The sequence below is a fragment of the Chelonoidis abingdonii genome, chromosome 6 (assembly GCF_003597395.2).
Source record: "Chelonoidis abingdonii isolate Lonesome George chromosome 6, CheloAbing_2.0, whole genome shotgun sequence".
Classification (NCBI taxonomy): Eukaryota; Metazoa; Chordata; order Testudines; family Testudinidae; genus Chelonoidis; species Chelonoidis abingdonii.
This window is the reverse complement of record NC_133774.1, coordinates 30071715-30095649: the sequence shown is the minus strand read 5'-3', so window position 1 is coordinate 30095649 and position 23935 is coordinate 30071715. Positions and strand designations below refer to the sequence as shown.

Here is a 23935-nt window from a genome sequence, read left to right as displayed (position 1 = left end):
AGAACCAGGAAAGCCACGCCCACCACACCAGAAGCAGAAGGGTGGAACAGGAAGTATAAAAGGCAGCCCCTGTAGTTCAGTTAGAAGGAAGCCATTGAGGGAGGCAGATGCTTCCACCCTGCTGCTGGAGTCTGAGCCAGCTGAGATTGTCTTCTGCCTTCTTTGCCAACTTTCTACTTGCACACAACTGAACACTCTTGCCCTGCCCCGCCCCTTCTGTGAAGCCACAACCCTGTCACTCCATCTCCCCTCCCTCTGTCACTCGCTCTCTCAACCCTCACTCACTTGCACATTTTCAATGGGATGGCTCAGGGGGTTATGGTGCAGGAGTGGGTGGGAACTCTAGCTGATGTGGGTATGGTTCCTGACCAATGGGAGCTCCAGAACTGGCGCTTGGGGCGGGGCCAACATGCAGAGTCCCCTTGGTGCTGCTATGTGTAGGAGCCAGAGGTGGGATATGCCACTGCATGGAGCCACAGCAGGCAGGGAGCCTGCCTTAGCCCTGCTGTGCCACTGACCAGATTTTAATAGCCCAGTCAGGAGTGCTGACTGGAGCCGCCAGGTCCCTTTTTGACCGAGTGTTCCAGTTGAAAACTGGAAACTGGCAATCCTACTGCTGCCCCGAGGACTCATCTGAACTTCCTGAGCTACCAGACATGCCAGATACTGAGGAGCAACTAGGATTACTGCTTGCAGTGTACTCAGGGAAGACAGAGGACAATCCAGAGATCCAGGTACATTTCAAGGGGCTTGATTACCCAATAGGCAGACTAAGCACATGCTTAGGGCACCAGCAAAACAGGGGGCACCAAAAAATATGAGTTGGGTTTTTTGGGGGGGGGGGGGAATTGATATTTGATATTTCAGAAAAAGCATCGAAGTAGTCATCATGGGAAAAATCAGAACTTTGTGTAGTGGAGTGAAAGGAAGTCTAACACTCTCCCCCCATTTTTCTATTTTCTTTTTATTATTTATTCCCACCTAAACCGGGAGGGCATCCTACTAATGTAGGTTGAAATAATGTGAGGAAATCAGAGACTGTAACTGATCATCCTACTCCTGGTGGTAAAACAGACATTCACACAGAAGGTTTGAATACGTCAGAGATTGAACCTGCTCATGCTGTAAATAATAGGAGAAAAGATCCTGGTATGGGGGTTGATTTCAGTACCGATGATGTCTCTTACTGGATAGATCGTGGACCAAATGACTGTCAACAACACACTGGGCCATTTGAGAAATCACGTCGGACTTTTACCAATGGCAAACAAACAAGATATTGTCCACAAAAAAATATTTTTTGGCATGAAAGTGAATGGTGAGAAATATACTCAAGAATAGCTGCTGTAGTCATCATCAACAGGGGATGTGTACTGTTCCGTTTGCAAACTTTTTGCATATAAACCTTCAACATCCTGGTTTGCTACAAATGGATTTAGTGACTGGAGGAATACTGTTTTAATTGAACAACATGAAAATAGCACTACTCTCAGAGGTTCAATTTAAATTGAAGACAGGGCTTTGGATTGACACATAAATTGGAAGAATAAATTAAAGGGGAGTGTGAATACTGGCAACATGTCTTGCAGCGTGTTATAGCTGTTATTCAAACATTAGCTGAACGTGGTCTACCTTTCCAAGGATCAAATAACACATTTGGATCATTGCAGAATGGAAATTTCTTGAGACTGTTGGAGCTTGTGGCTCAGATATGGTCTGCTAAAAATGGGTCAATCTCAAAATATGGGAATGCTGGCAAAGGTAACCCATCATACTTATCCAAGACAATATATAATGAACGCATTGGTCTAATGAGTGACAAAGTTCGTTCAGCTAGTGTGGATGAAATAAGTACTGCTGGGTACTTCAGTTTATCTGTTGACTCTATACCTGATCTTTCACATATTGATCAATTGAGTATTGTACTAAGATATGTGTCTCTCACAGATGGAAAACCAGTTGAAAGATTTATAACATCCCTCAATTTGAAAAGCCACACTGATGAAGAAATGGCAAATCAAGTACTGCATTATCTGTGCCAAGTTTGCAAAATAAATTTCTCAAAGTGCAGAGGTCAAGCTTATGACAATGCTGCCAACATGTCAGGGTGTGATCAAGGAATGCAGAAGCTTGTAGAACGGAACAAATATTCATACCATGTGCTGCACACTCTCTCAATCTTGTTGGCCACAGTGCTGTTGATTGTTGTCCAGTGGCAGTAAACTTTTTCTCAACAATTCAGTTACTTTATACATTTTTCTCTGCCTCAACATACCGATGGGCAGTTCTTAAAACATATTTGAGCAATGATCGTGTGTTGAAATCTCTTTCTAATACTCACTGGGAGGCACATGCAGTGGCAACAAGTGTAATTCCGAGTCCTACTCAAAGACTGTGGATGCATTAGAAAGCATAGCTGAAGACCAATCACAAAGGGGAGAAACTATATGAGAAGCAGAAAACATTGCAAATAAGATGCAAGAACTAGAGTTTGTATTCATGTTGACCATGTGGAATGAAATTTTACAACACTTTTTCCACACAAGTCAAGCTCTCCAAGAAAAAATTGGATTTGGAAACGTGCAGACCTCTGTCAATCATTAGCAGACCACTTACACACTTTGAGGAACGATTTTACTGTTTAGTATTGTTTTTATTTTGAATTACATATGGGGAAACACCATAATCTTGTGAGTGCTTAGAGCATCTACAGGTCTTAATCCGGCGCTGATGCTGAGGAGGGGTAGGAAGTGGTCTGACTGTGGTCTTGCTGGGTTGCTGCCTGAGTCTGGTTCAGTGTGTTGCATCTGGATTCCAGCTGACACAGTGGCAGACCACTCTGCCACTGTTAAGGCCCTGGGTTGGGACGCAGTGGAGTCGGTTGGGCCTGCATCCTTCTACTCCCTGGTATCCCATCCCTGGGCTGGCAGCCACTCCAACCAGGAGGCCTGTGGAAGTTTACTGTCTTCTTGGGCCCCCTAGACCAGTGGTGGGCAACCTGTGGGGAACGATGAGCTGTGGCCACTGGGAGCTGTGGATGGCTGTGCCTGCAAACAGTCAATGAAAACAAACTCTCTTGCGGCCCCCCCAGTGGATTACCCTGATGGGCCGTATGTGGCCCATGGACCACTGCCCTAGCCTATGTTGGGTGCTTGCCACTTGCCTGGGCCCACTAGACTGTGTTGGGTGCTCGCCTCTGCCTGAGAGCTGGATCCCTAGCCTGCTGGTACCCCACCCTGCTTGAGGGTTGGGGTCTGGATAATTCACTGCTCTGCCCTGCCTGAGGGCAGGAGCCCTACATAGTTGGTATCCTGCCCTGTGTGCGGGCTGGGATCCCCAGATTATTCACTGGGTCTGCCCTGCCAGAGTGTTGGGGCCCCAGATTGTGCTCGGTACCCTACTCTGTCTGAGGTCCTGGGGTTCTACCACGCTCTACCCTGCCTGAGGGTTGGGCTTAAGACTGTTGGTGCCCTGCCCTGTCTGAGGGCTTGGGCCCCTGAACCACTCACTGCTTGACCCCGCTGGAGGCATTGAGCCCAAGACTGCTAAATTTCCCCTTGTCTAAAACTGGCATTCCAGGGGAGTGACAGCCAAGAGGTGTGGCCTCCCTCGGAGATAGACAGCGAGGGAGGGCCACACACGCCTACGCAATTACAATCTATATACACAACAGTTTGTGTTGTGGCTCCCTAGATATAATAAGTCAAGCCACAATAGACCACATCATGGAGGACAGGGCCATCAATGGCATTAGCCTAGATGGCCAGGGCTGTACCACATACTCTGAATGTTGCTAGCCTCTGTTTGCCAGAATCTGGGAGAAGACTCATTCCTTCTGAAGCATCTGGCATTGGCCACTGTAGGAAGACAGGACATGGGGCTCACTGGATCATTGGTCTGACCCACTACGTCTGTTCTTATGTACATCAGTACTTGGATTGAAGACCACCAGGAAATTATTACTCTTTAATAAGTGGATTACAATAGCACCTAGATGTCCCATCCATATTGCAGTCCCCTTGAGCTAAGTGCAAACACATGGTAACAGACAAGGAAGGATGAGTTAATACTATGACACTCTGTGGTGTGGTAATTCAGTAAATGCACTCTTTTTTCTGATTTGGCACTGAATCATTGCCACAGTATGATGATAGTATCAGAGGGGTAGCCATGTTAGTCTGGATCTGAAAAAGCAGACATGCATCTGACGAAGTGGGTATTCACCCACGAAAGCTCATGCTCCAAAATGTCTGTTAGTCTATAAGGTGCCACAGGATTCTTTGCTGCTTTTAGTATGATGATAGGGGCACAATGCTGGTGGAGGTGGCCTAATTCTAATACAGGTAACTACATTCTGCAAACCCCAAATCCCTCCCTGCAATTTATGTTGAATATGAAATTCACATAGCTGTGAGCTGTTAAACAGCTTTCTTGTTTCATCACAGATTCTGCTCCATTTCAGTGGTGCCAGCAGGTAAAGTGATACAGGGACATTGTGTCTGGAAAGTGGCCCAAGATGCCAAATTTTGAGCACTATTGAGTTTGTGGTTTTTCTAATCTGAAGGTTTAGGTTGGCTCCTGGTAGAAATATGGGCCAGCTGCAAAACTTGGATCCAGACCTAAATTTTAATTCCAAATACACACATCAAGTTTGGGAAGTGTTCAGATCTAGGGTTTCCATTCAGGCACTGAGGTTTAATTGACCAGTGTTTGTACATTGGTTTGAGATCTTGGATAAAAAGACAATACAGAGGTGCAACATATTAGCCGTTATTATCTGCTGGCCTCAAAAATAAAATTATATCAATGGAATATTATCTGTGTACATAAATTATCATTACAGGGGAGTGGAATCTTTCTAGTATTCATAATTCCCTTAATACCAGAACTCCTGTGCCAGCCTTGTGCTGTTTGTTTGTCCTTGTGTGACAAACTGAACATCCAGTTATGGAGTAAAGTTTGGAGCTGTTTTTCCCCAAAGAATGTTCGGTCTGGAGAAATCCAGTGACACTTTCCGTCGCATTAGTTCTGCACTGATGGCACTTTCTTCCCTCATCAAAGGAAAGGCAAAGTTTAGGGATTTATCATTTTTACCAGTCCTCCCATGGAAAGCTCCCCCGATGGCAAAACTCGGTAAACAAGATTTCTAACTAGGAAAATTGGCAAAGCAATCAGTCTGATTGATTAAAGTCTTTTATTATGGATAACAGAAAAACCATAACCCAAAAATTTAGAGTCATATCCTACCTTAGCCAGACAGAGCATCCCAAAGCCCTTTATTAAACTGAACAGCTGAGACATTCTGCAACCAAATTAAACTTTCAGACAAAATAATAAAATCTGCTTTGAAGCTTGGACCTAATGTATTCAAGAGGAGCAGTGCCCTAGCTGGTTTGATTTTAGTTAGAGAGGAGCCTTAGTTGCAAAGTCCAGAGAGCTGCTCCTGCACCACTCCAGTCCATGAGAGATTATTCATTGATTTCAATGGCATCAGGAGGAAGGCCTACATCTGGAAGCAAATTTTCCATAGTCTGCAGCTGGTTTGATTTGGACCAATGATTGGTCCCACTGATCCTCTGAAACTGACTCGCGGCACCCCAGTGGGCTGCAGATGCCCCTGGTTCAGAACCGTAACTGCATCAGGCTGGAGACAATGTTTGAAAATATTTACCAGAGCTCTGCTCCAGACAACTCCAGCTGAATTTAAGCCCTGCCCTTGGCTTAGTAAAATGTTCTGTCTAGACATGCCTTTTCGTTGTTCCAGGGATTCTCTTTGGGCTTGTTTACACTACAAACAGTACCATGCTATGATACCTTATTATGACACAGTCGTGCTTTAGAGCCTGTGTGGGAAAGAAAAAAAGTGTCATAACACTGGGCTCTGACACAGGACATTTGCAAGTTAGTCAGGTCCTTATCGTTCCACACTGGCCAGGTCAGGCTGGAGCATCAGATTCATAGATTTTACAGCCAGAAGGGACCATGAGACTGATCTCCTGCATAACACAGGCCATAAAATTTCATCCAGTTAAAGGCTAGAACATGGTTGTTAAATGTGGTTCAAACTCAAACAGGTCAGATTACTAATTTAAAGAGATGGCTCATGTGAGTAAGCAATACTCAGCCTGATTGAGGACTGCTGAATCGGGCCTTTTATGATTGGGATGTGGAAACTTGCCAACACTTTGCTAGCCAACAAAATAAGTTCTTGTATAAGAGCAGCTTTAGTGGTGAACCAGGGTGGCCAAGGGTCAAATGATAAATGTAGGAGAATCGTTCCAGGGGAAAGAAACCTCACTGCACAAATAAGCACGTCCAGAGCTTTAACTTTGCTTCTGAAACTAGGGCATTTCTGTGAAAATATGTGAGCTGGCAAAGTCTTGAGAGGCCTAATATGCAAATAAGTGCCAGAGGAGGACTTCAGAATTCTCATTTCCAGTAATACCACAGAATGGAGCTTTTCAAGCTGAGGCAGGGTTTATGCAGGTCAACCACACATACAAGTAAGTCAATAGTCATTATAAGGAGAAACAATGGAACCCGTTATGTTTGATAGGCATTTAATGATAAATATAAATCCATTGCTTTAAAAACGTACAAGTTTCACAATTTTATCCAGCTCATTTTATCATCCATCCTGCTACTCAGCCCCCCAGCCCATGTCCTTGTTTTGATCTAAGAGTAACTAGGAAGAAAAAAAAAGGGGGGGGGGGTTCCAAACACAGGCACTTAAATTGTACTTGCAACATGTGTGTGTACCTGCAAACATGCCATTTCATCCATAAAACAGGTAGGTGCATGTTGCCTGTTTGCAGAGTTTAGGTTCACAAGCTGCGGTGCACAAGACACCCCCTTTATTGGCTAGCCTTCTTCCTTAAGAAATTGCCCCAAAGTATCTCCAAGGAGACTGAGTGTAATTTTTCTCCATTTCTATTAGAAGACGCCTCCCCAAAGCAACCCACCTTGAGAAAATTTTCCTTTGAAAACAGATTTTGCTAGATACTTTTCTATATGTAAATTCCTATTTTGCAAATATACAAATGCATTTTGGCAAGTTCAACTTAGCTGCCTATGTCTGAAAGTTTAGCTCTCAGTGAAAGTTAGGACAATGTGAAATATATGGTTATATTTGTATTAAGCGGAATTGGTGTACCAGAAGCTACAGTATATTAATTCTTTTCATTATTTTAAGCTGTCTTCATTATTAGTACATATTGCTTTGACTTATAAATGCTTCAGGCTCAGTGACAGGTACGCTGCTCTGCATGCAGTGTGCTTAATTGAATAAGGCAAAATGGTAATAAAGTTGCTTCATTAAAAGGGAATAATCATATCTCTTATTGCATTAATGGGCCATTCTTTTCCCTGGTTTTGACACATGGAAGCTATCCAGTCCAATCAGTGTATGTGTGCATTTGTGGGGTGGGTTGTTGTTTTTTTTTTTTCAAATTAATTTACATGTTTTAGACACTTAAATCAATCACTCTTTATAAATAGCACCTTGGTATTTGCAGATTTAGACTGAGTCTACAAATTGTTCCATGTGCCTGCAGGAAATAAGATGCAGGATCAAGGCCAATTTTGGAACATTTTTAACCCAGAGGGAAATGTAAAGCAGACTTGCCAATTCCAAGCCACAGGCCTAGAACTATAGCCCTTATATTAGCTTCAGTGGGACTGTTCAAGCTGAGTAAGAGCTAAGGGCCCTGATTCAAAGCCCACTGAGGCTAATGAAAAGACCCTCATGGATTTCAGTGGGCTTCATGTCAGGCCCTACATTGAGTAGAATAAGGTTTTATGTACATAGAAAAGAAAAAACAAACTCAAAGGCACTTTTAAGCATGACCTGCCCAGCTATTGACATTTTGACATATCCTATGGCAAGAAGCAAAATGAACCATAAAATATCTTATTTACTCGGTACATCACAGGGTCTCATGCTGACAGGGGTGACACTCTCCCCACGGCACTTGAGGAGACCAGCCTCGCATTCAGTCATTGTCCTACTGGCGACTTTCCCATTCACGTCAACGCAAATGCTTATTCCTCCCTCGTCGCATTGCCCAGCTTCTCGGCACACACATGTGTTGGTTTGAGCTTAAAAAACACACATACCCCAATATTAGTATCTCAACCACTGAAAGAAATACAGACCCATAACTGTCCTACTATCAGAAATTGTCCCAGTAACTGAGCAATTTGTAGGAGCTCCTGCTCCTGGTCAGATGTTAATCAATATTTAGGTTCAGTGGGAAAAACTACAAGCACATTCAAACAGCAGTTCTATTGTAACAGGAGTCATAAGTGTGTATTGGGGCTGCTGCTAGTCTGAGCAGTGCTTGCTGAGGATGGCTGAGAGCACAGCTCTCTCCTACCCATTTGAAATTACTACTTGAAAACAATACTAGCATGATTTATTATTTATCTGGTGGACGTATAAGATGACAGGTCCCTGCTCCAGAGAGTAACAAGTTAAGGCCCTGATGCTGCAAACTCTACATAGATGTATAATTTTACTAATAAGTAATCTCACTGATGTCAATGGATCTGCTCATATAAGTAAATGTATGCACGTGCATAAGCGTTCACAGGATCAGGGCCTAAATAACAACATGCAAAGAATAAGGGGTATGAGATTTCTCTTCCATTTGTGTTTTTAGTTTTAACCTTAGTCCACAGCTGACCTTGTTTAAGGCTTAGTTATTTTGACTATTTGTTTAATCTTTGCCTAATTTCTTCCTTTTCTATTTTAACTCTTTACCCATTTTTATTGTTGTTTGCTATTTTCAAAACAATGTTTGCTAAGGATCACTGCATGAACCCACTAGACAAGATATAAAAATATGGGTTTGAGGGAGTTTTATTGTGAGAAATATAACAACTAATGTGTATGTGGGGACCTCAACACACTTTACAAACACTAGTTTGGTCACTGTAGGTCAAAAGAAATGTAACAGAAACAGAGGAGATTAAAAGACCAGTGACCAGAATAATTAGGGGCCTGGAAGAACTTCTATTTGATGATAAATTGAAAAGATTGGGATTGTTTACTTTAGAAAAGAGAGTATTATATATGGCTCTGTATGAGAGCATAAACCAGGCACTTCGCTTCACCTTTTCTCATAATGAAGGAACAAGGGGATGTTCAATGAAACTGAAAGGCAGCAAAGGAAATACTTTTTACACACAATGTGTAATTAGCCACTGAATCCATTGCCACAAGATAACATTGAGGGCAAGCGCTCAGAGGGATTCAGAAAAGGATCGGACATTGCCATAGATAGTGACAACATCCAGAGTTAAGATGAGCAAGGATTGAATAACAAACACGAGGGGTGAAATCATGGCCCCATTGAAGTCAATGAGAGTTTTGCCATTTACTTCAGTGCAGCCAAGATTTCACCCCAAAGGTTCTAGAAGGGATATCAAATTTCATGCTCCAACCTCTAACTAATGGGAGTTAGCAAGAAACTTTCCCTATTATTCCACAATTATTTGCTACACGCGTTTTTGCAGCATAAAACTTCTGCTCACTGTCAGAGACAGGGCACGGGACTAGATGGGCCTCAGCTGTGATTCAGGAGGGCAATTCCTATGTTCCGAACACCTCTGGAAGGTAGGTAGGAATTATATCTATTTTACAGATGGGTAAATGGAGGCACATCAAGCCAGGAACAGCGTCATGGCTAATGTGCAAGCGGATAAAGGTTTTCTTTTATTCACAGGCAGTTTCTCCAAATTCATCCACGTTAAATGTGAGGACTCTCTTACCATCACATGTTTCCCACAAATGACATGAGCCACAAGGTTTTGCTGCAGCAGCAGGCATTTTGCAGTTTTCCTCGCTGGTCAAAGAGTATTTTCTGCCCATACACTCAAGAGCGTACATCTTACACACAGTTAAGGCTGTGTTTCTCTTGCTTCTCTCATCTATGGCACAGATATCCAGGGACGGTCTGAAAAGAAAAGCAGAAATTGCATCATTTACTTTTCCTTTATCTTGGTACCTCTTAAAAGGGGGAAACAGTGTCCTATCCTGATATCACGTACATTGGTGCATCCCCAATGTCTTTGGTTAAGTTACTCATGGCTTACATGAAGGTAGGTGAGATCAGAATTAGGCTCTCTCTCTCTCCATCACACGTATGCTGTGCCTAACTTAAGACCTTTATCAGCCTTTTGAAGTCTCTGTGAATTTTGCCAGTGATTTCAATGGGAGCATGCTATAGCCTTTAGGCCCAGATCCACCAACGTATTTAGGCACCTAAACGCCAGATTTAAGTGCCTAAATATCAGTTTTAGACATCATTGTGATTCACATCCTCTTGACAGCTAAACTCAGTTGCTTCTACCATTTGCTATTTTAAAAATGCATAGTAGACTTACTGTATTGCTTTATTTGTCTGAAGATAACAAATTTCAACACCTGATTTTTACAATACTTACAAAAATGTGTATATGAGGCTGTTTAATTTAGCTGAAAAGAAAAGACTAAGCGGAAGCTCTCAACTCACTGATCTGCCTGCTTTGTAATGCTTCAGCAATCCAAAGCAAGTGAAAAGCTCATTGTACCAGCTGGTGAGGGATTCCCCCAGGGCAGGGATATACCAGGGGAAGGGATGTGGCTGGAACATGCTGCACTCCAGCAATCCCCTTGCTGCAAAATAGCCCTTTGGGAACTGCTGCAGCCAGGCATAATTTAGAGCCTCCTTGATACCTGGAGACAGAATATTAAGATACATAAGGAACTTGATGAAAGATAATATGGAGAATAATATATTGCCATTGTATAAATCACCTTCAACTAGAACAACTAGGTACACCTTCAACTAGAATACAATGCGCAGTGCTGGTCACCCCATTTTGAAAAGGAGTTTGCAGAGTTTGAAGGGGGTTCAGAGAAGAGTGACAAGTATGATTAGGGATAAAGAAGAAACTCTCATAGGAAGAGTGATTGAAAAGACTGGAATTGTTCACTGTAACAAGGAGATGAATAAGAGGTGACATGTTAAAAGTCTACAGAATAAAGAATGGTCTAGGGAAAGTAGATTAGCAACTTCTGTTCTTCCTGTCCTCTAACAGAAGAACAAGGAACATTAAATGAAACAAAAGTGAGAAAATAAAAAAGTATAAAAGGAAATAGAATCATAGAAATATAGAACTGGAAGGGACCTCGATAGGTCATCTAGTCCAGTCCCCTGCACTGAGGCAGGAATAAGTATTATTTCAACTATCCCTGACAAGTGTTTGTCTAACCTGTTCTTAAAAACCTGCAATAACAGAGATCCTAAAACCTACCTATGTAATTTGTTCCAGGGCTACCCTAGCAGTTAGGAAGTTTTTCCTGATGTCTAACCTGAATATCCCATGGTGCAATTTAAGCCCATTACTTCTAGTCCTGCCTCAATGGATAAAAAGAGCAATTTAGCTTCCTTCTCTTTATAACAAACTTTTATGTACTTGAAAACTGTTATCACATCCCACACTCACAATTCTCTTCTCCAGATCAAACAAACCCAATTTTTTTCAGTCTTTCCTTGTAAGTAATGTTTTCTATCATTTTTGCATTTTGCTTTTATCATTTTTGCTGATCTCCTCTGGTCTTTCTCCAGTCAGTCCACATCTTTCTTGAAGAGTGGTTCCCAAAACTGGACACAATACTCCAGTTAAAGCTGTATCAGTGCTGACTAAAATGGAAGAATTACTTCTCGTGTCTTGCTTACGACACTCCTGCTAATTCCAGAATGGTGTTCACTTTTTTTGCAGCAGTATTACATTGCTGACTCGTACTGAGTTTGTGATCCACTATAACCCTCAGCTCCTTTTCTGCAGTAATCTTTCCTAGACAGTCCCCATTTTGTATTTATGCTACTGATAATTCCTTCTTACCTGTAGTACTTTGCATTTGTCTTTTTTGAATTTCATCCAACTTATTTCAGATCATTTCTTCAGTTTGTCAAGGTCATTTTGAATTATTATTCTATTTTCCAAAGCATTTGCAATCCCTCCAACCTTGATATCATCCCCAAAGTTTATAAGTGTACTCTCTATGCCATTATCCAAATCATTTATTAAGATATTGAATAGATCTGGACCCAGGACAGATCCCTGTGGAACCCCCCCTTGATACGCCCTTCCAGCTAGACTGTGAACCATTGATAACTGCTCTGAGTACAATTTTCGAACCAGCTGTACGCCCACCTTTATAGTAGGTTTGTCTAGGCTATATTTCCCTAGTTTTCTCATGAGAAGGTCATGTAAAATTCTATCAAAAACCTTACTAAAGTCGAGGTATTTCACATCTACCACTTCCCCCCTAGCCACAAGGCTTGTTAACCTGTCAAAGAAGGAAATTATATTAGTCTGCTATGACTTGTTCTTGACAAAGCTATGTTGATTTTTTTAACAATCACTTTACTATCTTCTAGGTATTTACAAATTGTTTGATTATATGCTATATTATCTTTCCAGATATCAATGTTTAACTGATTGTCTATAATTCCCTGGGTTGTCCTTATTCCTTTTTTTATATATAGGTACTGCATTTTCCTATGAGAGGGCCAGTTCAGTCCTGCCTCTGTTCAAGCCCACAAATGACTCAGAGACTTTGTGCTCATAAAACTCCAGATGCAGTCTATATAGCCTTAAACCTACAGTCCTAGAGATACAGGATATCTCTTCTCACTTCCTTCCTGTGTCTTTTGTATCATCTGCCAAATGGCCTGATTACCCTCTTAATTCTCCTCAGCCCGTCAGTTAGGCAGAACTCTTCTTAATGAGGTCTACCAGGAGCATAGCCACTTAGCATCCAGGTTCACCCAAATCTGCCACAGCGACCCAAAGCATCACTAGGGCATCTGAAATCCAGGACGGAGCACAGGCAGGGCCGGAGCCCCTGAATCCATGGCTGGGAGGGGGTGAGTTATTCCAGATGGGGAGTGTGCCTCATGGAGGCAGATCTGTGTGAGGCTAGCACTGGGGCTGGAGCAAAGTGAAGCCAGGCCAGATGCATGACTGGGCTGGGCGTGGGCAGGGCGCCGGAGACTGGAGCAGCAGCATGCAGTGCAGGACAGAGGGACATGGTCGGGCAGGTGGACAGACACCGAGCTGGGCTCAGCAGGGGCAGGCAGAGCTTAAGCCCTGGTGAGGCCCCCCCCTTCATCCCATGGGTGTGCCCCTAAGCCTGTGTGCCCTGGGCAGCCTTGTCCTCTGATGCCTGCTGAGTGGTAAGGGCTGGCTGGAGGAGGTGGGGGAAGGTGGGACCCCAGGTTCCTCCTGCCCCCTCCCACACTCCGATCCCTCCTAAGCCCCAGTCCCATCCCTGTGCCCCCAGCTCCAGGCTCTGCTATGCCTCCAAGTTCTGCCACCTGACCCATGTCCTGTGCCCCCCTGTGTCCTGCCCCTTCCCCCCAACTCTGGCCCTTAGCCTCTGCCCTCCCTGTCCAGCACCTTCCCTGCCCCAGTTTTCCCTTCCCACTCTGGATAAACTTTCTCTCTTCCCAGGATGGTCAGGCTCAGGGAACCAGTTTCCCTCGCTGGGTACCCTGTGGGGGAAGTGCGGGAGTAGCCTTCAGACTCTGCTCAACTGAAGTGGTGGGCCAGTTTCTATTATCTCCCCTCTGCCCTAATGAATGTGAAGAATTTCAGCCTGAAGGGGGGAACCTCTTTTACCCCAGCAGCTATCCACACTGGAGCATGGGGGTGGGGTCGTGGGCCCATGCACATGCCCAACTCGGCAGGTGAAGCCCTGTGTCTGGGGGCACCAAGGCTAGGAAGAGGGCGTGGCATTGAGGGAGAAGCTGAGCTTGTGCAGTCTGTCATTGCCCGCCCACTGGAAGTCAGGGCTCACTCAAATTTCCACTCCTAGCTACACCACTGAGGCCTACCCTAGAATAATTAATTAGCTTCACAGTGACTAGAGTGGTGGTTCAGCTGCTGTTGCCCAGTATTCTGCTGTATTTCTTTTTTCCAGTCTTCTGGGATCTCTCCCATTCTCTACAATTTCTCCAAAGTAATCGCTAATGGCTCAGAGATCTCTTTTTACATTTTTAATTAGACTGTGGAATTCAGTGCCATGTGATGACAAAGGAGGGGTTAGACATTTGCATGGATAACAAGACTATAGTTTTAGAAGAATATTAACCCTTCTGCTTCAGGGTTGAAACCAATGTCTAGCTATTGAGGATTAGGATAAAACTCTCACGTGGAGCAGATTATCTCATATCTGCCTACTGTGGGGTTTTTCACTTTCCTGCATCTGGTGCTGGCCACTGTCAGAGACAGGGAAGTAGACTAGATGGACCATGGGTCTTACCCACTGGAGCAATTCCTATGTAATCGAGCATTGCTCCCACATTTCTTCAACTGGGCCAAGCGGAGACTGAGTTGTCTCCACAGCAAACTAAGGTACTGTCAGACTCAAAGTAAGAAAACAAACTCAAGTTACATCCTTAATCCCTACATAGCAGTAAACTGCATTACAAGTGATTAGGTGCCTATTCCATCGAGTCGTCTTTAATAATTGATTTGTTCTCTCTGCTAAAATGTTGGGGTCTTTTGCTTTGGTTTTTTTGAGAAATAATGAACTGATTGCAAAATAATTGTTTACTTACTTTTCTACCACTTTGAACAAAATTTGTCAAAAGCTAAAAAGAATTATAAACCATGAGCCAAATCCAGACCTTTGCATAAGTGGCTGCAACACTACTGACTTCTCAGACGCCATTGTTTACACTGGGCACAATTTAACAGAGCATTACACATTGTCTATGGAAAAGGCCCAAACCACCATAGTATACCTCCTAGTCTGGGATGTATTTATCCTCAGTACTCCCCTGAGAGGTAGAGGAGGGCTATTAGCCCCATTTTACAGATGGGGATGGGGCACAGAGACAAAGGGGTCAGATTTTTAAAGGTATTTAGGCATCTCAAGATACAGTTAGGTGCCTAATGGGATTCTCAAAAGCAAGGTGCCTATCTATAGGTGCCTAAATACCTTCAAAAATCCATCCCTAAGTGACTTGCTGAGGGTCACACCGGAAGTTTGGATTTAAAGCCCTGGCCCAGGCTGCTGCCTAACCACATGACCATCCTTCCTCATAGCACAGTGATGAATCAGACCTACTAAAACTGCATGAGGCCCACTAACTTTCATTCATTTTCAGAAGTTCAAAATGTGCTAATTAGAGCTTGTGTTGGCTAGGCGGCATTTTCAAAAATGCCTGAGTGACTTAGGAGCACGACTTCCATTGACAAGTCCCAGTGCCTTTGTCACTTAGGGGACTGAAAATCCCCTCCTTGATCACATTGAATAGAACCTTTTTCCCTGAGCCACTTCGCCAAAGTCATTAGGATTATTGGTATAATTAGTAATTGCTCACCAATAAAGAGCATACACCGTGGGGCCAGCTTCTCAAGCGTTCAGCTCCCATTTAGGCATCTAAACAAGTGCTCAGCTGCCAGTAGCTCCTACTGTGACGGAGATGGTCAGATATCAAGAGCTCACACTCAAAGTGCTCAGCTATTATGAAAGTCTCACTCCGACTGTGGGTCCAGAGCAATTTTGAAAATTCAACTTTTACTACCTGGTGGGTCCCAGACATTTTTCTCTTTCCTCAAATTAAATAAATAAATAAATCAGTGGCTGGGCCATTTGATTTCAAGCACAATAAAGGCAAACCCAAACCACAGCACCATTTGTCCCATTAGTAAAGTGTCCTGGAGACTCAAAGCACCAAATAAATGAACAATAATAAACTCAAGCTAGATTTCACGTTATGAGGTGCAAAAAGGTGACCTTGAGCACTCTGCTGGTGCTACAGACTGGTCTCTGCAAATTGCTGTGTAAATGGGAGATCAGATTATTGCATCTCTTCTAGCTCTCCAGTCTCTCAGAAAAAACACCTGCTTTATTGCATATGCTTATTACTTGGAGAATTTATATCCCAGGGGGATGAGTCTCTTACTTCTTCTTGATCTTCTAAATATCCAGAATAGCATTTTATCTTCCCCACATCCCCCATTTCACAGATCAAGTGGAGCTGAAATTATCCTTTTACCTTCAGCCATTTACCTAAATTCTATCACTGCTAATTCCCGCTGACAGGTAAGTGAAGAACAGGGGATTGATCGAGCGGTAATGTAAACACAGCACAATGACTTTCCCTGGTATAAATAAAGCTGTCTAATCTGTCACGGACTGAAATCCTGAGAAATTTAATTTGTCTTGAATAAAGTGAGAAAGTTATTGTCAATGTCAGGCTGAACTTACCCACACTCATAGGGCATTTTACATACACATTTTGACTGATGCACTTTCTCCCATGGCTGACATTTAGGTTCTGTCAGTTCTGGTTTCACGCTGGGTGCTAAAGTGAAAGAACACAGACAAAACCATTACAGATCAGAAAAATGAAGGCTATTAAATGGCGACCGTGGAATTATCCCCCTGGTTGCATTAAAAAGGTACTGGATTATTATACTATGCCATAAAATTACAGTCTGCTTGTAATAAAAATTATCTACTGTATAGATGGAATCAATAGAATTTTTTAAAATGTAATAAACTCTGTAGCTAGTGCAACTGCTGAATGCTGCTTTAGCTCTGGGCCCAGAGTCAGACGGGGGACGGATGGGGTACTATATATGATTGTGGGATACTGAGACCACAACCCATCACACTGATCAATATTGTCTCATTGTTTCCTTTTCCTCCCCCAGCAGTCTGTCTTTATCGATCTTTTGTCTTATACTTAGTGCCTGCTCTTCTGGGTAGGGACTGTCTTTTTGTCCTTCGTTTGTACAGTGCCTAGCACAATGGGCTCATGGTGATAATACACCTAACAAAGAATAATAATAATATACAAGTGCTGTCTACAGTCTAAAATTCCACTTCCTATTTTACAGTAACTATCTATTTCTGCTGTACTGAATAATAGTTAGCAATGTTGACATCTACTTTGCTACATTTCATCTACACTAGGTTTCAGAGTAAAAGCTCATCTGATGTGAATGGTGGAAGTTGAGACTTCAAATCTCTAGTTCAGGGGCAGGCAACCTACGGCACATGTGCCAAAGGCAGCACGCAAGCTGATTTTCAGTGGCACCCACACTGCCCAGGTCCTGGCCACCAGTACGAGGGGCTTTGCATTTTAATTTAACTTTAAATGAAGCTTCTTAAACATTTTAAAAACCTTATTTACTTTACATACAACAATAGTTTAGTTATATATTATAGACTTATAGAAAGAGCCCTTCTAAAAATGATAAAATGTATTACTGGCATGCGGAACCTTAAATTAGAGTCAGGGGTGGCTCTAGGCATTTTGCCGCCCCAAGCATGGCAGGACACTGGGCTGGGCGTGGGGAGGGTGCCAGAGACCGGAGCAGCAGCATGCGGTGCAGGAAGCGTGGGACCAGCGGATCCTCCGCAGACATGCCGCCGAAGACAGCCTGCCTGCCACCCTCACAGAGACCAGCAGAGTGCCCCCAGTGGCTTGCCGCCCCAAGCAGGCGCTTGGGGTGCTGGTGCCTGGAGCCGCCCCTGATTAGAGTGAATAAATGAAGATGCGGCACACCACTTCTGAAAGGTTGCTGACTCCTGCTCTAGTTAGAAATATTCTGATGTGGAGGTTGCAGCCAATGGAAACTACGAATACCAGTATTCGGTCCTATATGCAAAAAGACTAAAAATAAAGGCAAGAATGGATCTTGTAGAATTCTATGGACATAGGTGCTAGAACAGGGGTGCTGAGGGTGCTGCTGTACCCCCTGGATTGAAGTGGTTTCCATCATATATAGTTGTTACAGTTTGATTCAATGGTTCTCAGCACCCCCACTATACAAAATGTTTCAGCATCTCTGTCTATGGATTGTGTTTGGACTGTGCTCTGTGCTTTGGCCTGCTGTATAATATACCTCTGTATTCCGCTTTGGTCTGCTGCATTATATTCAAAGCTTAAAAGTGAAAAAGGTCCTTACTGAACTAATATCCCTCCTGAGATTTCTTCAGCTAGTAATAGTCAGACTTCACTAAAGCCCTACAAAACTGTTTTCTGTGAGAGGTTTAACCTAGTTTGTGCATTGGATCTTGTAATATCACTGACCAGAACTGCATTTTTAAAAGGAAATCTTTTTATAATTTTAGATTTACTTTAGCAAAATAGAGAAGAATAGACAAACTGTCAAAGATGGGGATAGTGGGGGAATAACAAGAAGGGGAGAGAGAGAGAGAGAGAGAAAGAGAGAGAGAACTGTTGTAGAATTTTAATGTACTCACTAAGCCTAGTCCTGACTGAATGTAGATGAGAAAATTATACACACACACTCCTCACCAAAAAAAAAAAAATCCTGGGATCAGCAGGTCAAATGGTTCTGTCTTTACTCTATAGTTTATTGCTAGGAAACTTAGTTATCTGATGACTGTTCTTATCCCACCCTGTCTCAGAAAACCCAGTTATGTCCTATGTCATGCAAAATTACAGTGATTCCCATTCTTCCTTTTTTGATGTACGTGTTTGATCTAGTACATCAGCTTTTTCTAATTCTTGTCTTTATGTACCTTCTTTTGTTAAAAATGTTATATTATTAGCTTGATCTTCCATGCTCTTCTCACCAGTTCAACTGTAATTCCAGACTTGTCACACTCTTCTGGATGCATAAGGCTAGATTGTGATTTAAAACTGTAGCTTACTAATGAGCTGGAGGGGACCCTGTGAGCCCCTTGTTAACATAGTTGGCCTCTGAAAAACCATAAAGGAGAATCACAGTTTTCATTTTTTGTAAGAGTATTCAGCCATTGTCCTTGCATAGGGCTTGAAAACATAAAGCAATGTAAACTGGTGAAAACAATTGCTAGGGTTGAAAGGAAAACCTGCTGGGCTACATTTCAGCAATAGAAGGTAGTTATCTTTGGGGTGTACTCCAGGAAGTGATTTTGCTATCCCTTCTCAAATCCTTAGGTTGGCCCAGTTCATGGAGGTGTGCTAGTGGAGAACAGGAACTGGTTTGGGGTAGTGGGTGTGACTGGGTGACTAAGCCTTTAAGAGGAGCCAAGTCCAGCTCTCACCTGTGCCTGATTTCCTCCCAGATCATGTAACTGTAGGCAACAGCAAAGCCTGCTAGGGAGGGGAAGCAGGATACAATAGGTCCTGGTTTTCACTGTAAAGAGGGACCTGGAAGTGTCTGGGAATCTTACCACTAGACAAGCTGCAGGGGAACAGCAGTGGCTGTTAGCCCTCTCCAAGCTAATGTCTGGGAAGGGATTTCCTGTAACCTAGGGGAAGAATTTGTAAGCACCAGTTCTCAGAGAAAAAAGTCACCTAGACCTTAATGAGAAGAAACAGTGGAGAGCTAAGAGACAGCATAAAGAACTGGGAACAGATAGACAGACTCAGTCCTGAGGTGGCATGGATGAGAGAGGTTTCCTATATGGATCTTAGGATATATTTCATGTGTTCATGAGACTATTAACCAGACCCCAAGGGAAGTCCTCCCATCCCTCTCCCCAGAAGTGGTACAGTCCTACCCAGAAAGGGTAGCAACCCCCTCACAACAGTGAGTGCAAATAATTGTTTATCAACCTTGCCCCAAAATGCTAAAGCCAGTGTCGTTTTCCTAAAGGCTTGACTTGAGCAGCCTGCTACTCGCTCGGGCCATGGCAGCTGGTCCAAGGAAACTGCCCTTCTACATCACCTACCAGCACTCCTAAGAGTACGTGGGGAAAGCCCTATGCAGTACCTGCCCTCAACTGGCTGCTTCAGTGGAAGGGGTAGATGAACAGTAGCTAAGGTGCTGCTGTGCTGAGTGGGAGTCCTGCAGCTGCTGTATCCCGCCTCCACCCTGCCAGTGCCTGTATGCCCAGCCTCAGCCTGGAGCTTGAGGAGCCACTACGAGAGAAAGCCTGGAGCCCCACTCCCCTACCTCAACTCCTGTCCCCAACAACCAGAGGACCCCAATTCACCACCAGCTAGGGGGATACTGCCAGCAGTCAGGGGAGGCCTGCGTGCCTCAAGAGCCAAAAGGGACCCTTTTCCTAATGGACCACCCAGCCTCGCCATTGGAGGAGACCTACTGCCCATCTGACCATCCACACCACAACCTCAGACCATAGTGTGCCCTGTTGTGAGGAACAGCTGCCAGGTAGGGGGGACACACAGAAGAACTTCTTTGTGATGCAGTTACCATGGTGGGCTGAGAGGGGTCAGGTGGAAAGATGGATACAGTGGGAGAGGGATGTCACCCACATAGCCAGCTGAGATGGGAAATATCAGAGGGAACGCCTTGTTAAAATGCTGGCAGCTGCCACAGCCTGCAGGGGAATGATATGTGAAGGGGCTACATCATAAGCACTCAAGTATCAGAGGGGTAGCCGTGTTAGTCTGGATCTGTAAAAACAGCAGAGAATCCTGTGGCACCTTATAGACTAACAGACGTTTTGGAACGCAGCTGAGTCTGACGAAGTGGGTATTCACCCACGAAAGCTCACGTTCCAAAACGTCTGTTAGTCTATAAGGTGCCACAGGATTCTCTGCTGCTATCATAGGCACTGACTCCGTGAGTGCTCCAGGGCTGGAGCATTCATGGAAAAAAAAAGTTGAATGCTGAGGACACATCAGCAGACCCCCTCCCAGCACCTCTCACCTACCACAGATCAGCTGTTCCATTGTGTGCAGGAGGTGCTGAGGTGGGGGGGGGAGGACTGAGGGCGGGGTGCACTGGGGGTAGGGGGCAGAACGGGGCAGGAAGAGGCAGAGTGGGGGTGGAGCCTTGGGAGAAGGAGTGGAGTGGGGGCAGGGGAAGGGCGGAGCCAGGGAGAGAACCCCCTGGCATATTAGAAAGTTGGTGCATATGGGATACATTGCAAAAGGAGCTGCCAAGAGAAATAGTCTTAGGACACCTGAAGTGAACATCACAGCAGCATCAACTTCATCAGCATGGGCAAGGGTGCAGCACATTTTTATGACGTGAGTAACTGTGGCACACTTAGGGAATAATGAATATATAATATCTAGCTCTTAGATACTTCTCATCAGTAGATCTCAAAGTGCCTCACAAAGGAGTTAACCCATTTTACATATGGGGAAACTGAGGCACAGACAGGGAAGTGACTTGCCCAAAGTCACCCAAGAGGCCAGGGACAGAGAGCCTAGATCTCCTACACCTTAGTTCAGTGCACTATCCATTAGGAAGCACTGCCTCTCTAATCACTACTAGGATTTCATTCAGACCCAATTAGTGCAGTGGCTTACCTCTTCTCTTGCATTGGATATCCTTCGTATCAGGAGACCACTTGAGGCTGGGTTCACACAAAATGAGAGATGACCCTTCCAAGTGCATGCCATCTGGACAGGACAGAGTCACCTTCTCTCCAATCTCATATGAAGGTTTCCATGGCTCTCCTCTCATATCCTCCGCCAGAAAAGGTAAGACACAAGCTGTTTCTAAGGAATGAAAGCAAAAGAAATGGTGACATTGTAATTTGTTCAGAAAGTGGTCACACATTTCTTGTCCTGTCTTAAATTCTTTGAGTCTATTGCCCATGTTTAGAGCAAACTGTATGAAAACTCAGCTCTTATTCCTCTAGAAAGACACTAATTGTGTTACTACAGAATATTAACCTATTCGTTAAACATTTGCTGTGTGCTTGGGCCTGTACTAGAGACAAAGACAATGTAAACCCTGGGGGCTGGGAATCTAGTCTGCACTGGGATCTCCCAGATAAACTGCACTGGTATAAACCTCTATTAAGGGCTTGAACTGATGCATTTATACCAGTGTCTGACATCCCAGTATAGACAAGGCCCAATTAAGACACACTGAGAGATCCAGAAGATGTTAAAGTTTATTTTTGTAGAGAGTGCCTGGACTAATGTTTGTGGACAATACAAAAGAAGTGAGTCTTTAGCAGTGATTGAAATGAGGAAAGGGTAGTGGCCTGACCCTGCGATTGGGAGGGTCACACCAGGCATGTCATAGAAGAAGGCAAAAAGATAGGAATGGGAGGCCATTAAGTGGACATTAAGGCTGGCATGGGTGGTAGAAGGAAGATGGGATCTGGATCTAGACCAAGCTGCTTTCCATTTAGAAAGATATCAATCTATCTGATACACCATTTTAATAGGTGACCCACAAACCAAAAATAAAAAGGATTGAATCATGGTGGGCAACGGGGCGGGAAGTGAGAAGAGAATGTTGCAGACATAAACTAACAAACATTTCTTTATAGGTCCCACAGAGTTCAGTGGCTGAGTTTTGGATTCACTATGATGTCAAAACAGCTACTGGAGAACTTAGCTATAGCCAGGAGCTGCCATAGGACCCCAAGTAAGTTGTGGCATTATTATTACACACAGAGAGATTTTTTAAGTATATCAGCTAATAATGGTAATTCTTGGTCATAGGCTCAGGGCTAAGTTGATCACCAAATGTGAGTCTCTCAGAAATGAATTCACCATCCACTCCAAGTTGGGCAGGGCCAGGTAGGCAAGTGAAGCTTCAGAGTCTCAATGCATGGATGAGACAATGGTGTAGAGAGGAGGGGTTTAGATTCATTAGGATCTGGGGAAACTTTTGGAACAGAGGGAGCCTATACAGGAGAGATGGGCTCCACCTAAACCAAAGTGGAACCAGACTGCTGGCACTTAGCATTAAAAAGGTTGTACAGCAGTTTAAACTACGAAATGAGGGAAAGCCAACTGCTGCAGAAGAGCACGTGGATTGGACACAGACTGCTCCTAGAGGAGAGTCTATTGATGCAGATTCTCCAGATTTTAGTCAGGAGGAGAGGATGGAAGAGGATAATCTAGGGGCCAGATCAGACGAGAAACATTCACATAAAGAAGAATTGGACACATCAGAAAAAGGCAGGCAAATAAACAGTGACAATTTTTTAAAGTGCTTGTATATAAATGCTAGAAGTCTAAATAATAAGAACTAGAGTGCCTCGTGATAAAGAAGGATATTGATATAATAGCCATCACCGAAACCTGGTGGACTGAGGACAATCGATCGGACACAAATCATTCCAGGGTACAAAATATATTGGAAGGAAAGAACAGGTCTATGTGATGTGGGGAGTGGAGAGTGCAATATATGTGAAAGAAAATGTAGAATCAAATGAAGTAAAAATCTGAAGTGAATCCACATGTTCCATAGAATCTCTATGGATAGTTAATTTCATGCTCTAATAAGAATATAACATTAGGTATCTATTATCAACCACCTGACCAGGACAGTGATAGTGATGATATCCCTTAGATATCTCTCTAAGGGAAATAGAGAGGCTATCAAATTAAGAATTCAATAATAGTGGGGATTTCAATTATCCCCACATTGACTGGGAACATGTCACCTCAGATGAAATGCAGAAACATAAATTTCTCGATACTTTTAAATGACTGCTTCTTGGAGCAGCTGGTACGGGAACCACAAGGGGAGAGGCAACTCTCGATTTAGTCCTGAGTAGAATGCAGAGAGTGGGCACAAAATGGCAAATAAATTCAGTGGATAAATGTAAAGTAATGCACATTGAAGAAACCCCAACTTATACATACAAATGATGGGGCTAATTTAGCTACAATGAATCAGGAAAGATCTTGGAGTCATGTGGATATTCTCTAAAGACGTCCATGCAGTGTGCAGCGGCAGCAAAAAAGCAAACAGGATTTTAGGAATCATTAAAAAGGGAATAGAGTATCCTATTGCCTTTATTTAAATCCATAGTAAATCTTGAATACTGGTACAGATGTGGTCTCATCTCAAAAAAGAAGCAATCATAAAAACATGATTTTATATACCTCTATCATATCCCCCCTTAGTCTCCTCTATTTCAAGCTGAAAAGTCCTAGACCTCTTTAAATCTATTCTCGATATGGAACCCCTTCAACCCCTAATCATTTTAGTTGCCTTTCCTGAAACCTTTTCTAATGCAGTTATA

General features: G+C 43.5%; 1 protein-coding gene across 1 annotated transcript in view; it reads right to left on the bottom strand.

The window, feature by feature from the left end:
- Positions 1–6543: 6543 nt before the first annotated feature.
- The window catches only part of C7 (complement C7), a 37432-nt gene continuing 20040 nt past the window's right edge, over positions 6544–23935 (bottom strand). Inside the window, exons 15-18 of the mRNA XM_032802646.2 lie at positions 21249–21440; positions 16271–16367; positions 9772–9956; positions 6544–8097 (exon numbers count right to left, since the gene is read on the bottom strand). Coding sequence (XP_032658537.1) covers positions 7910–8097; positions 9772–9956; positions 16271–16367; positions 21249–21440 — 662 coding nt within the window. The 3' untranslated portion in view covers positions 6544–7909. The remainder of the gene's footprint in view (positions 8098–9771; positions 9957–16270; positions 16368–21248; positions 21441–23935) is intronic.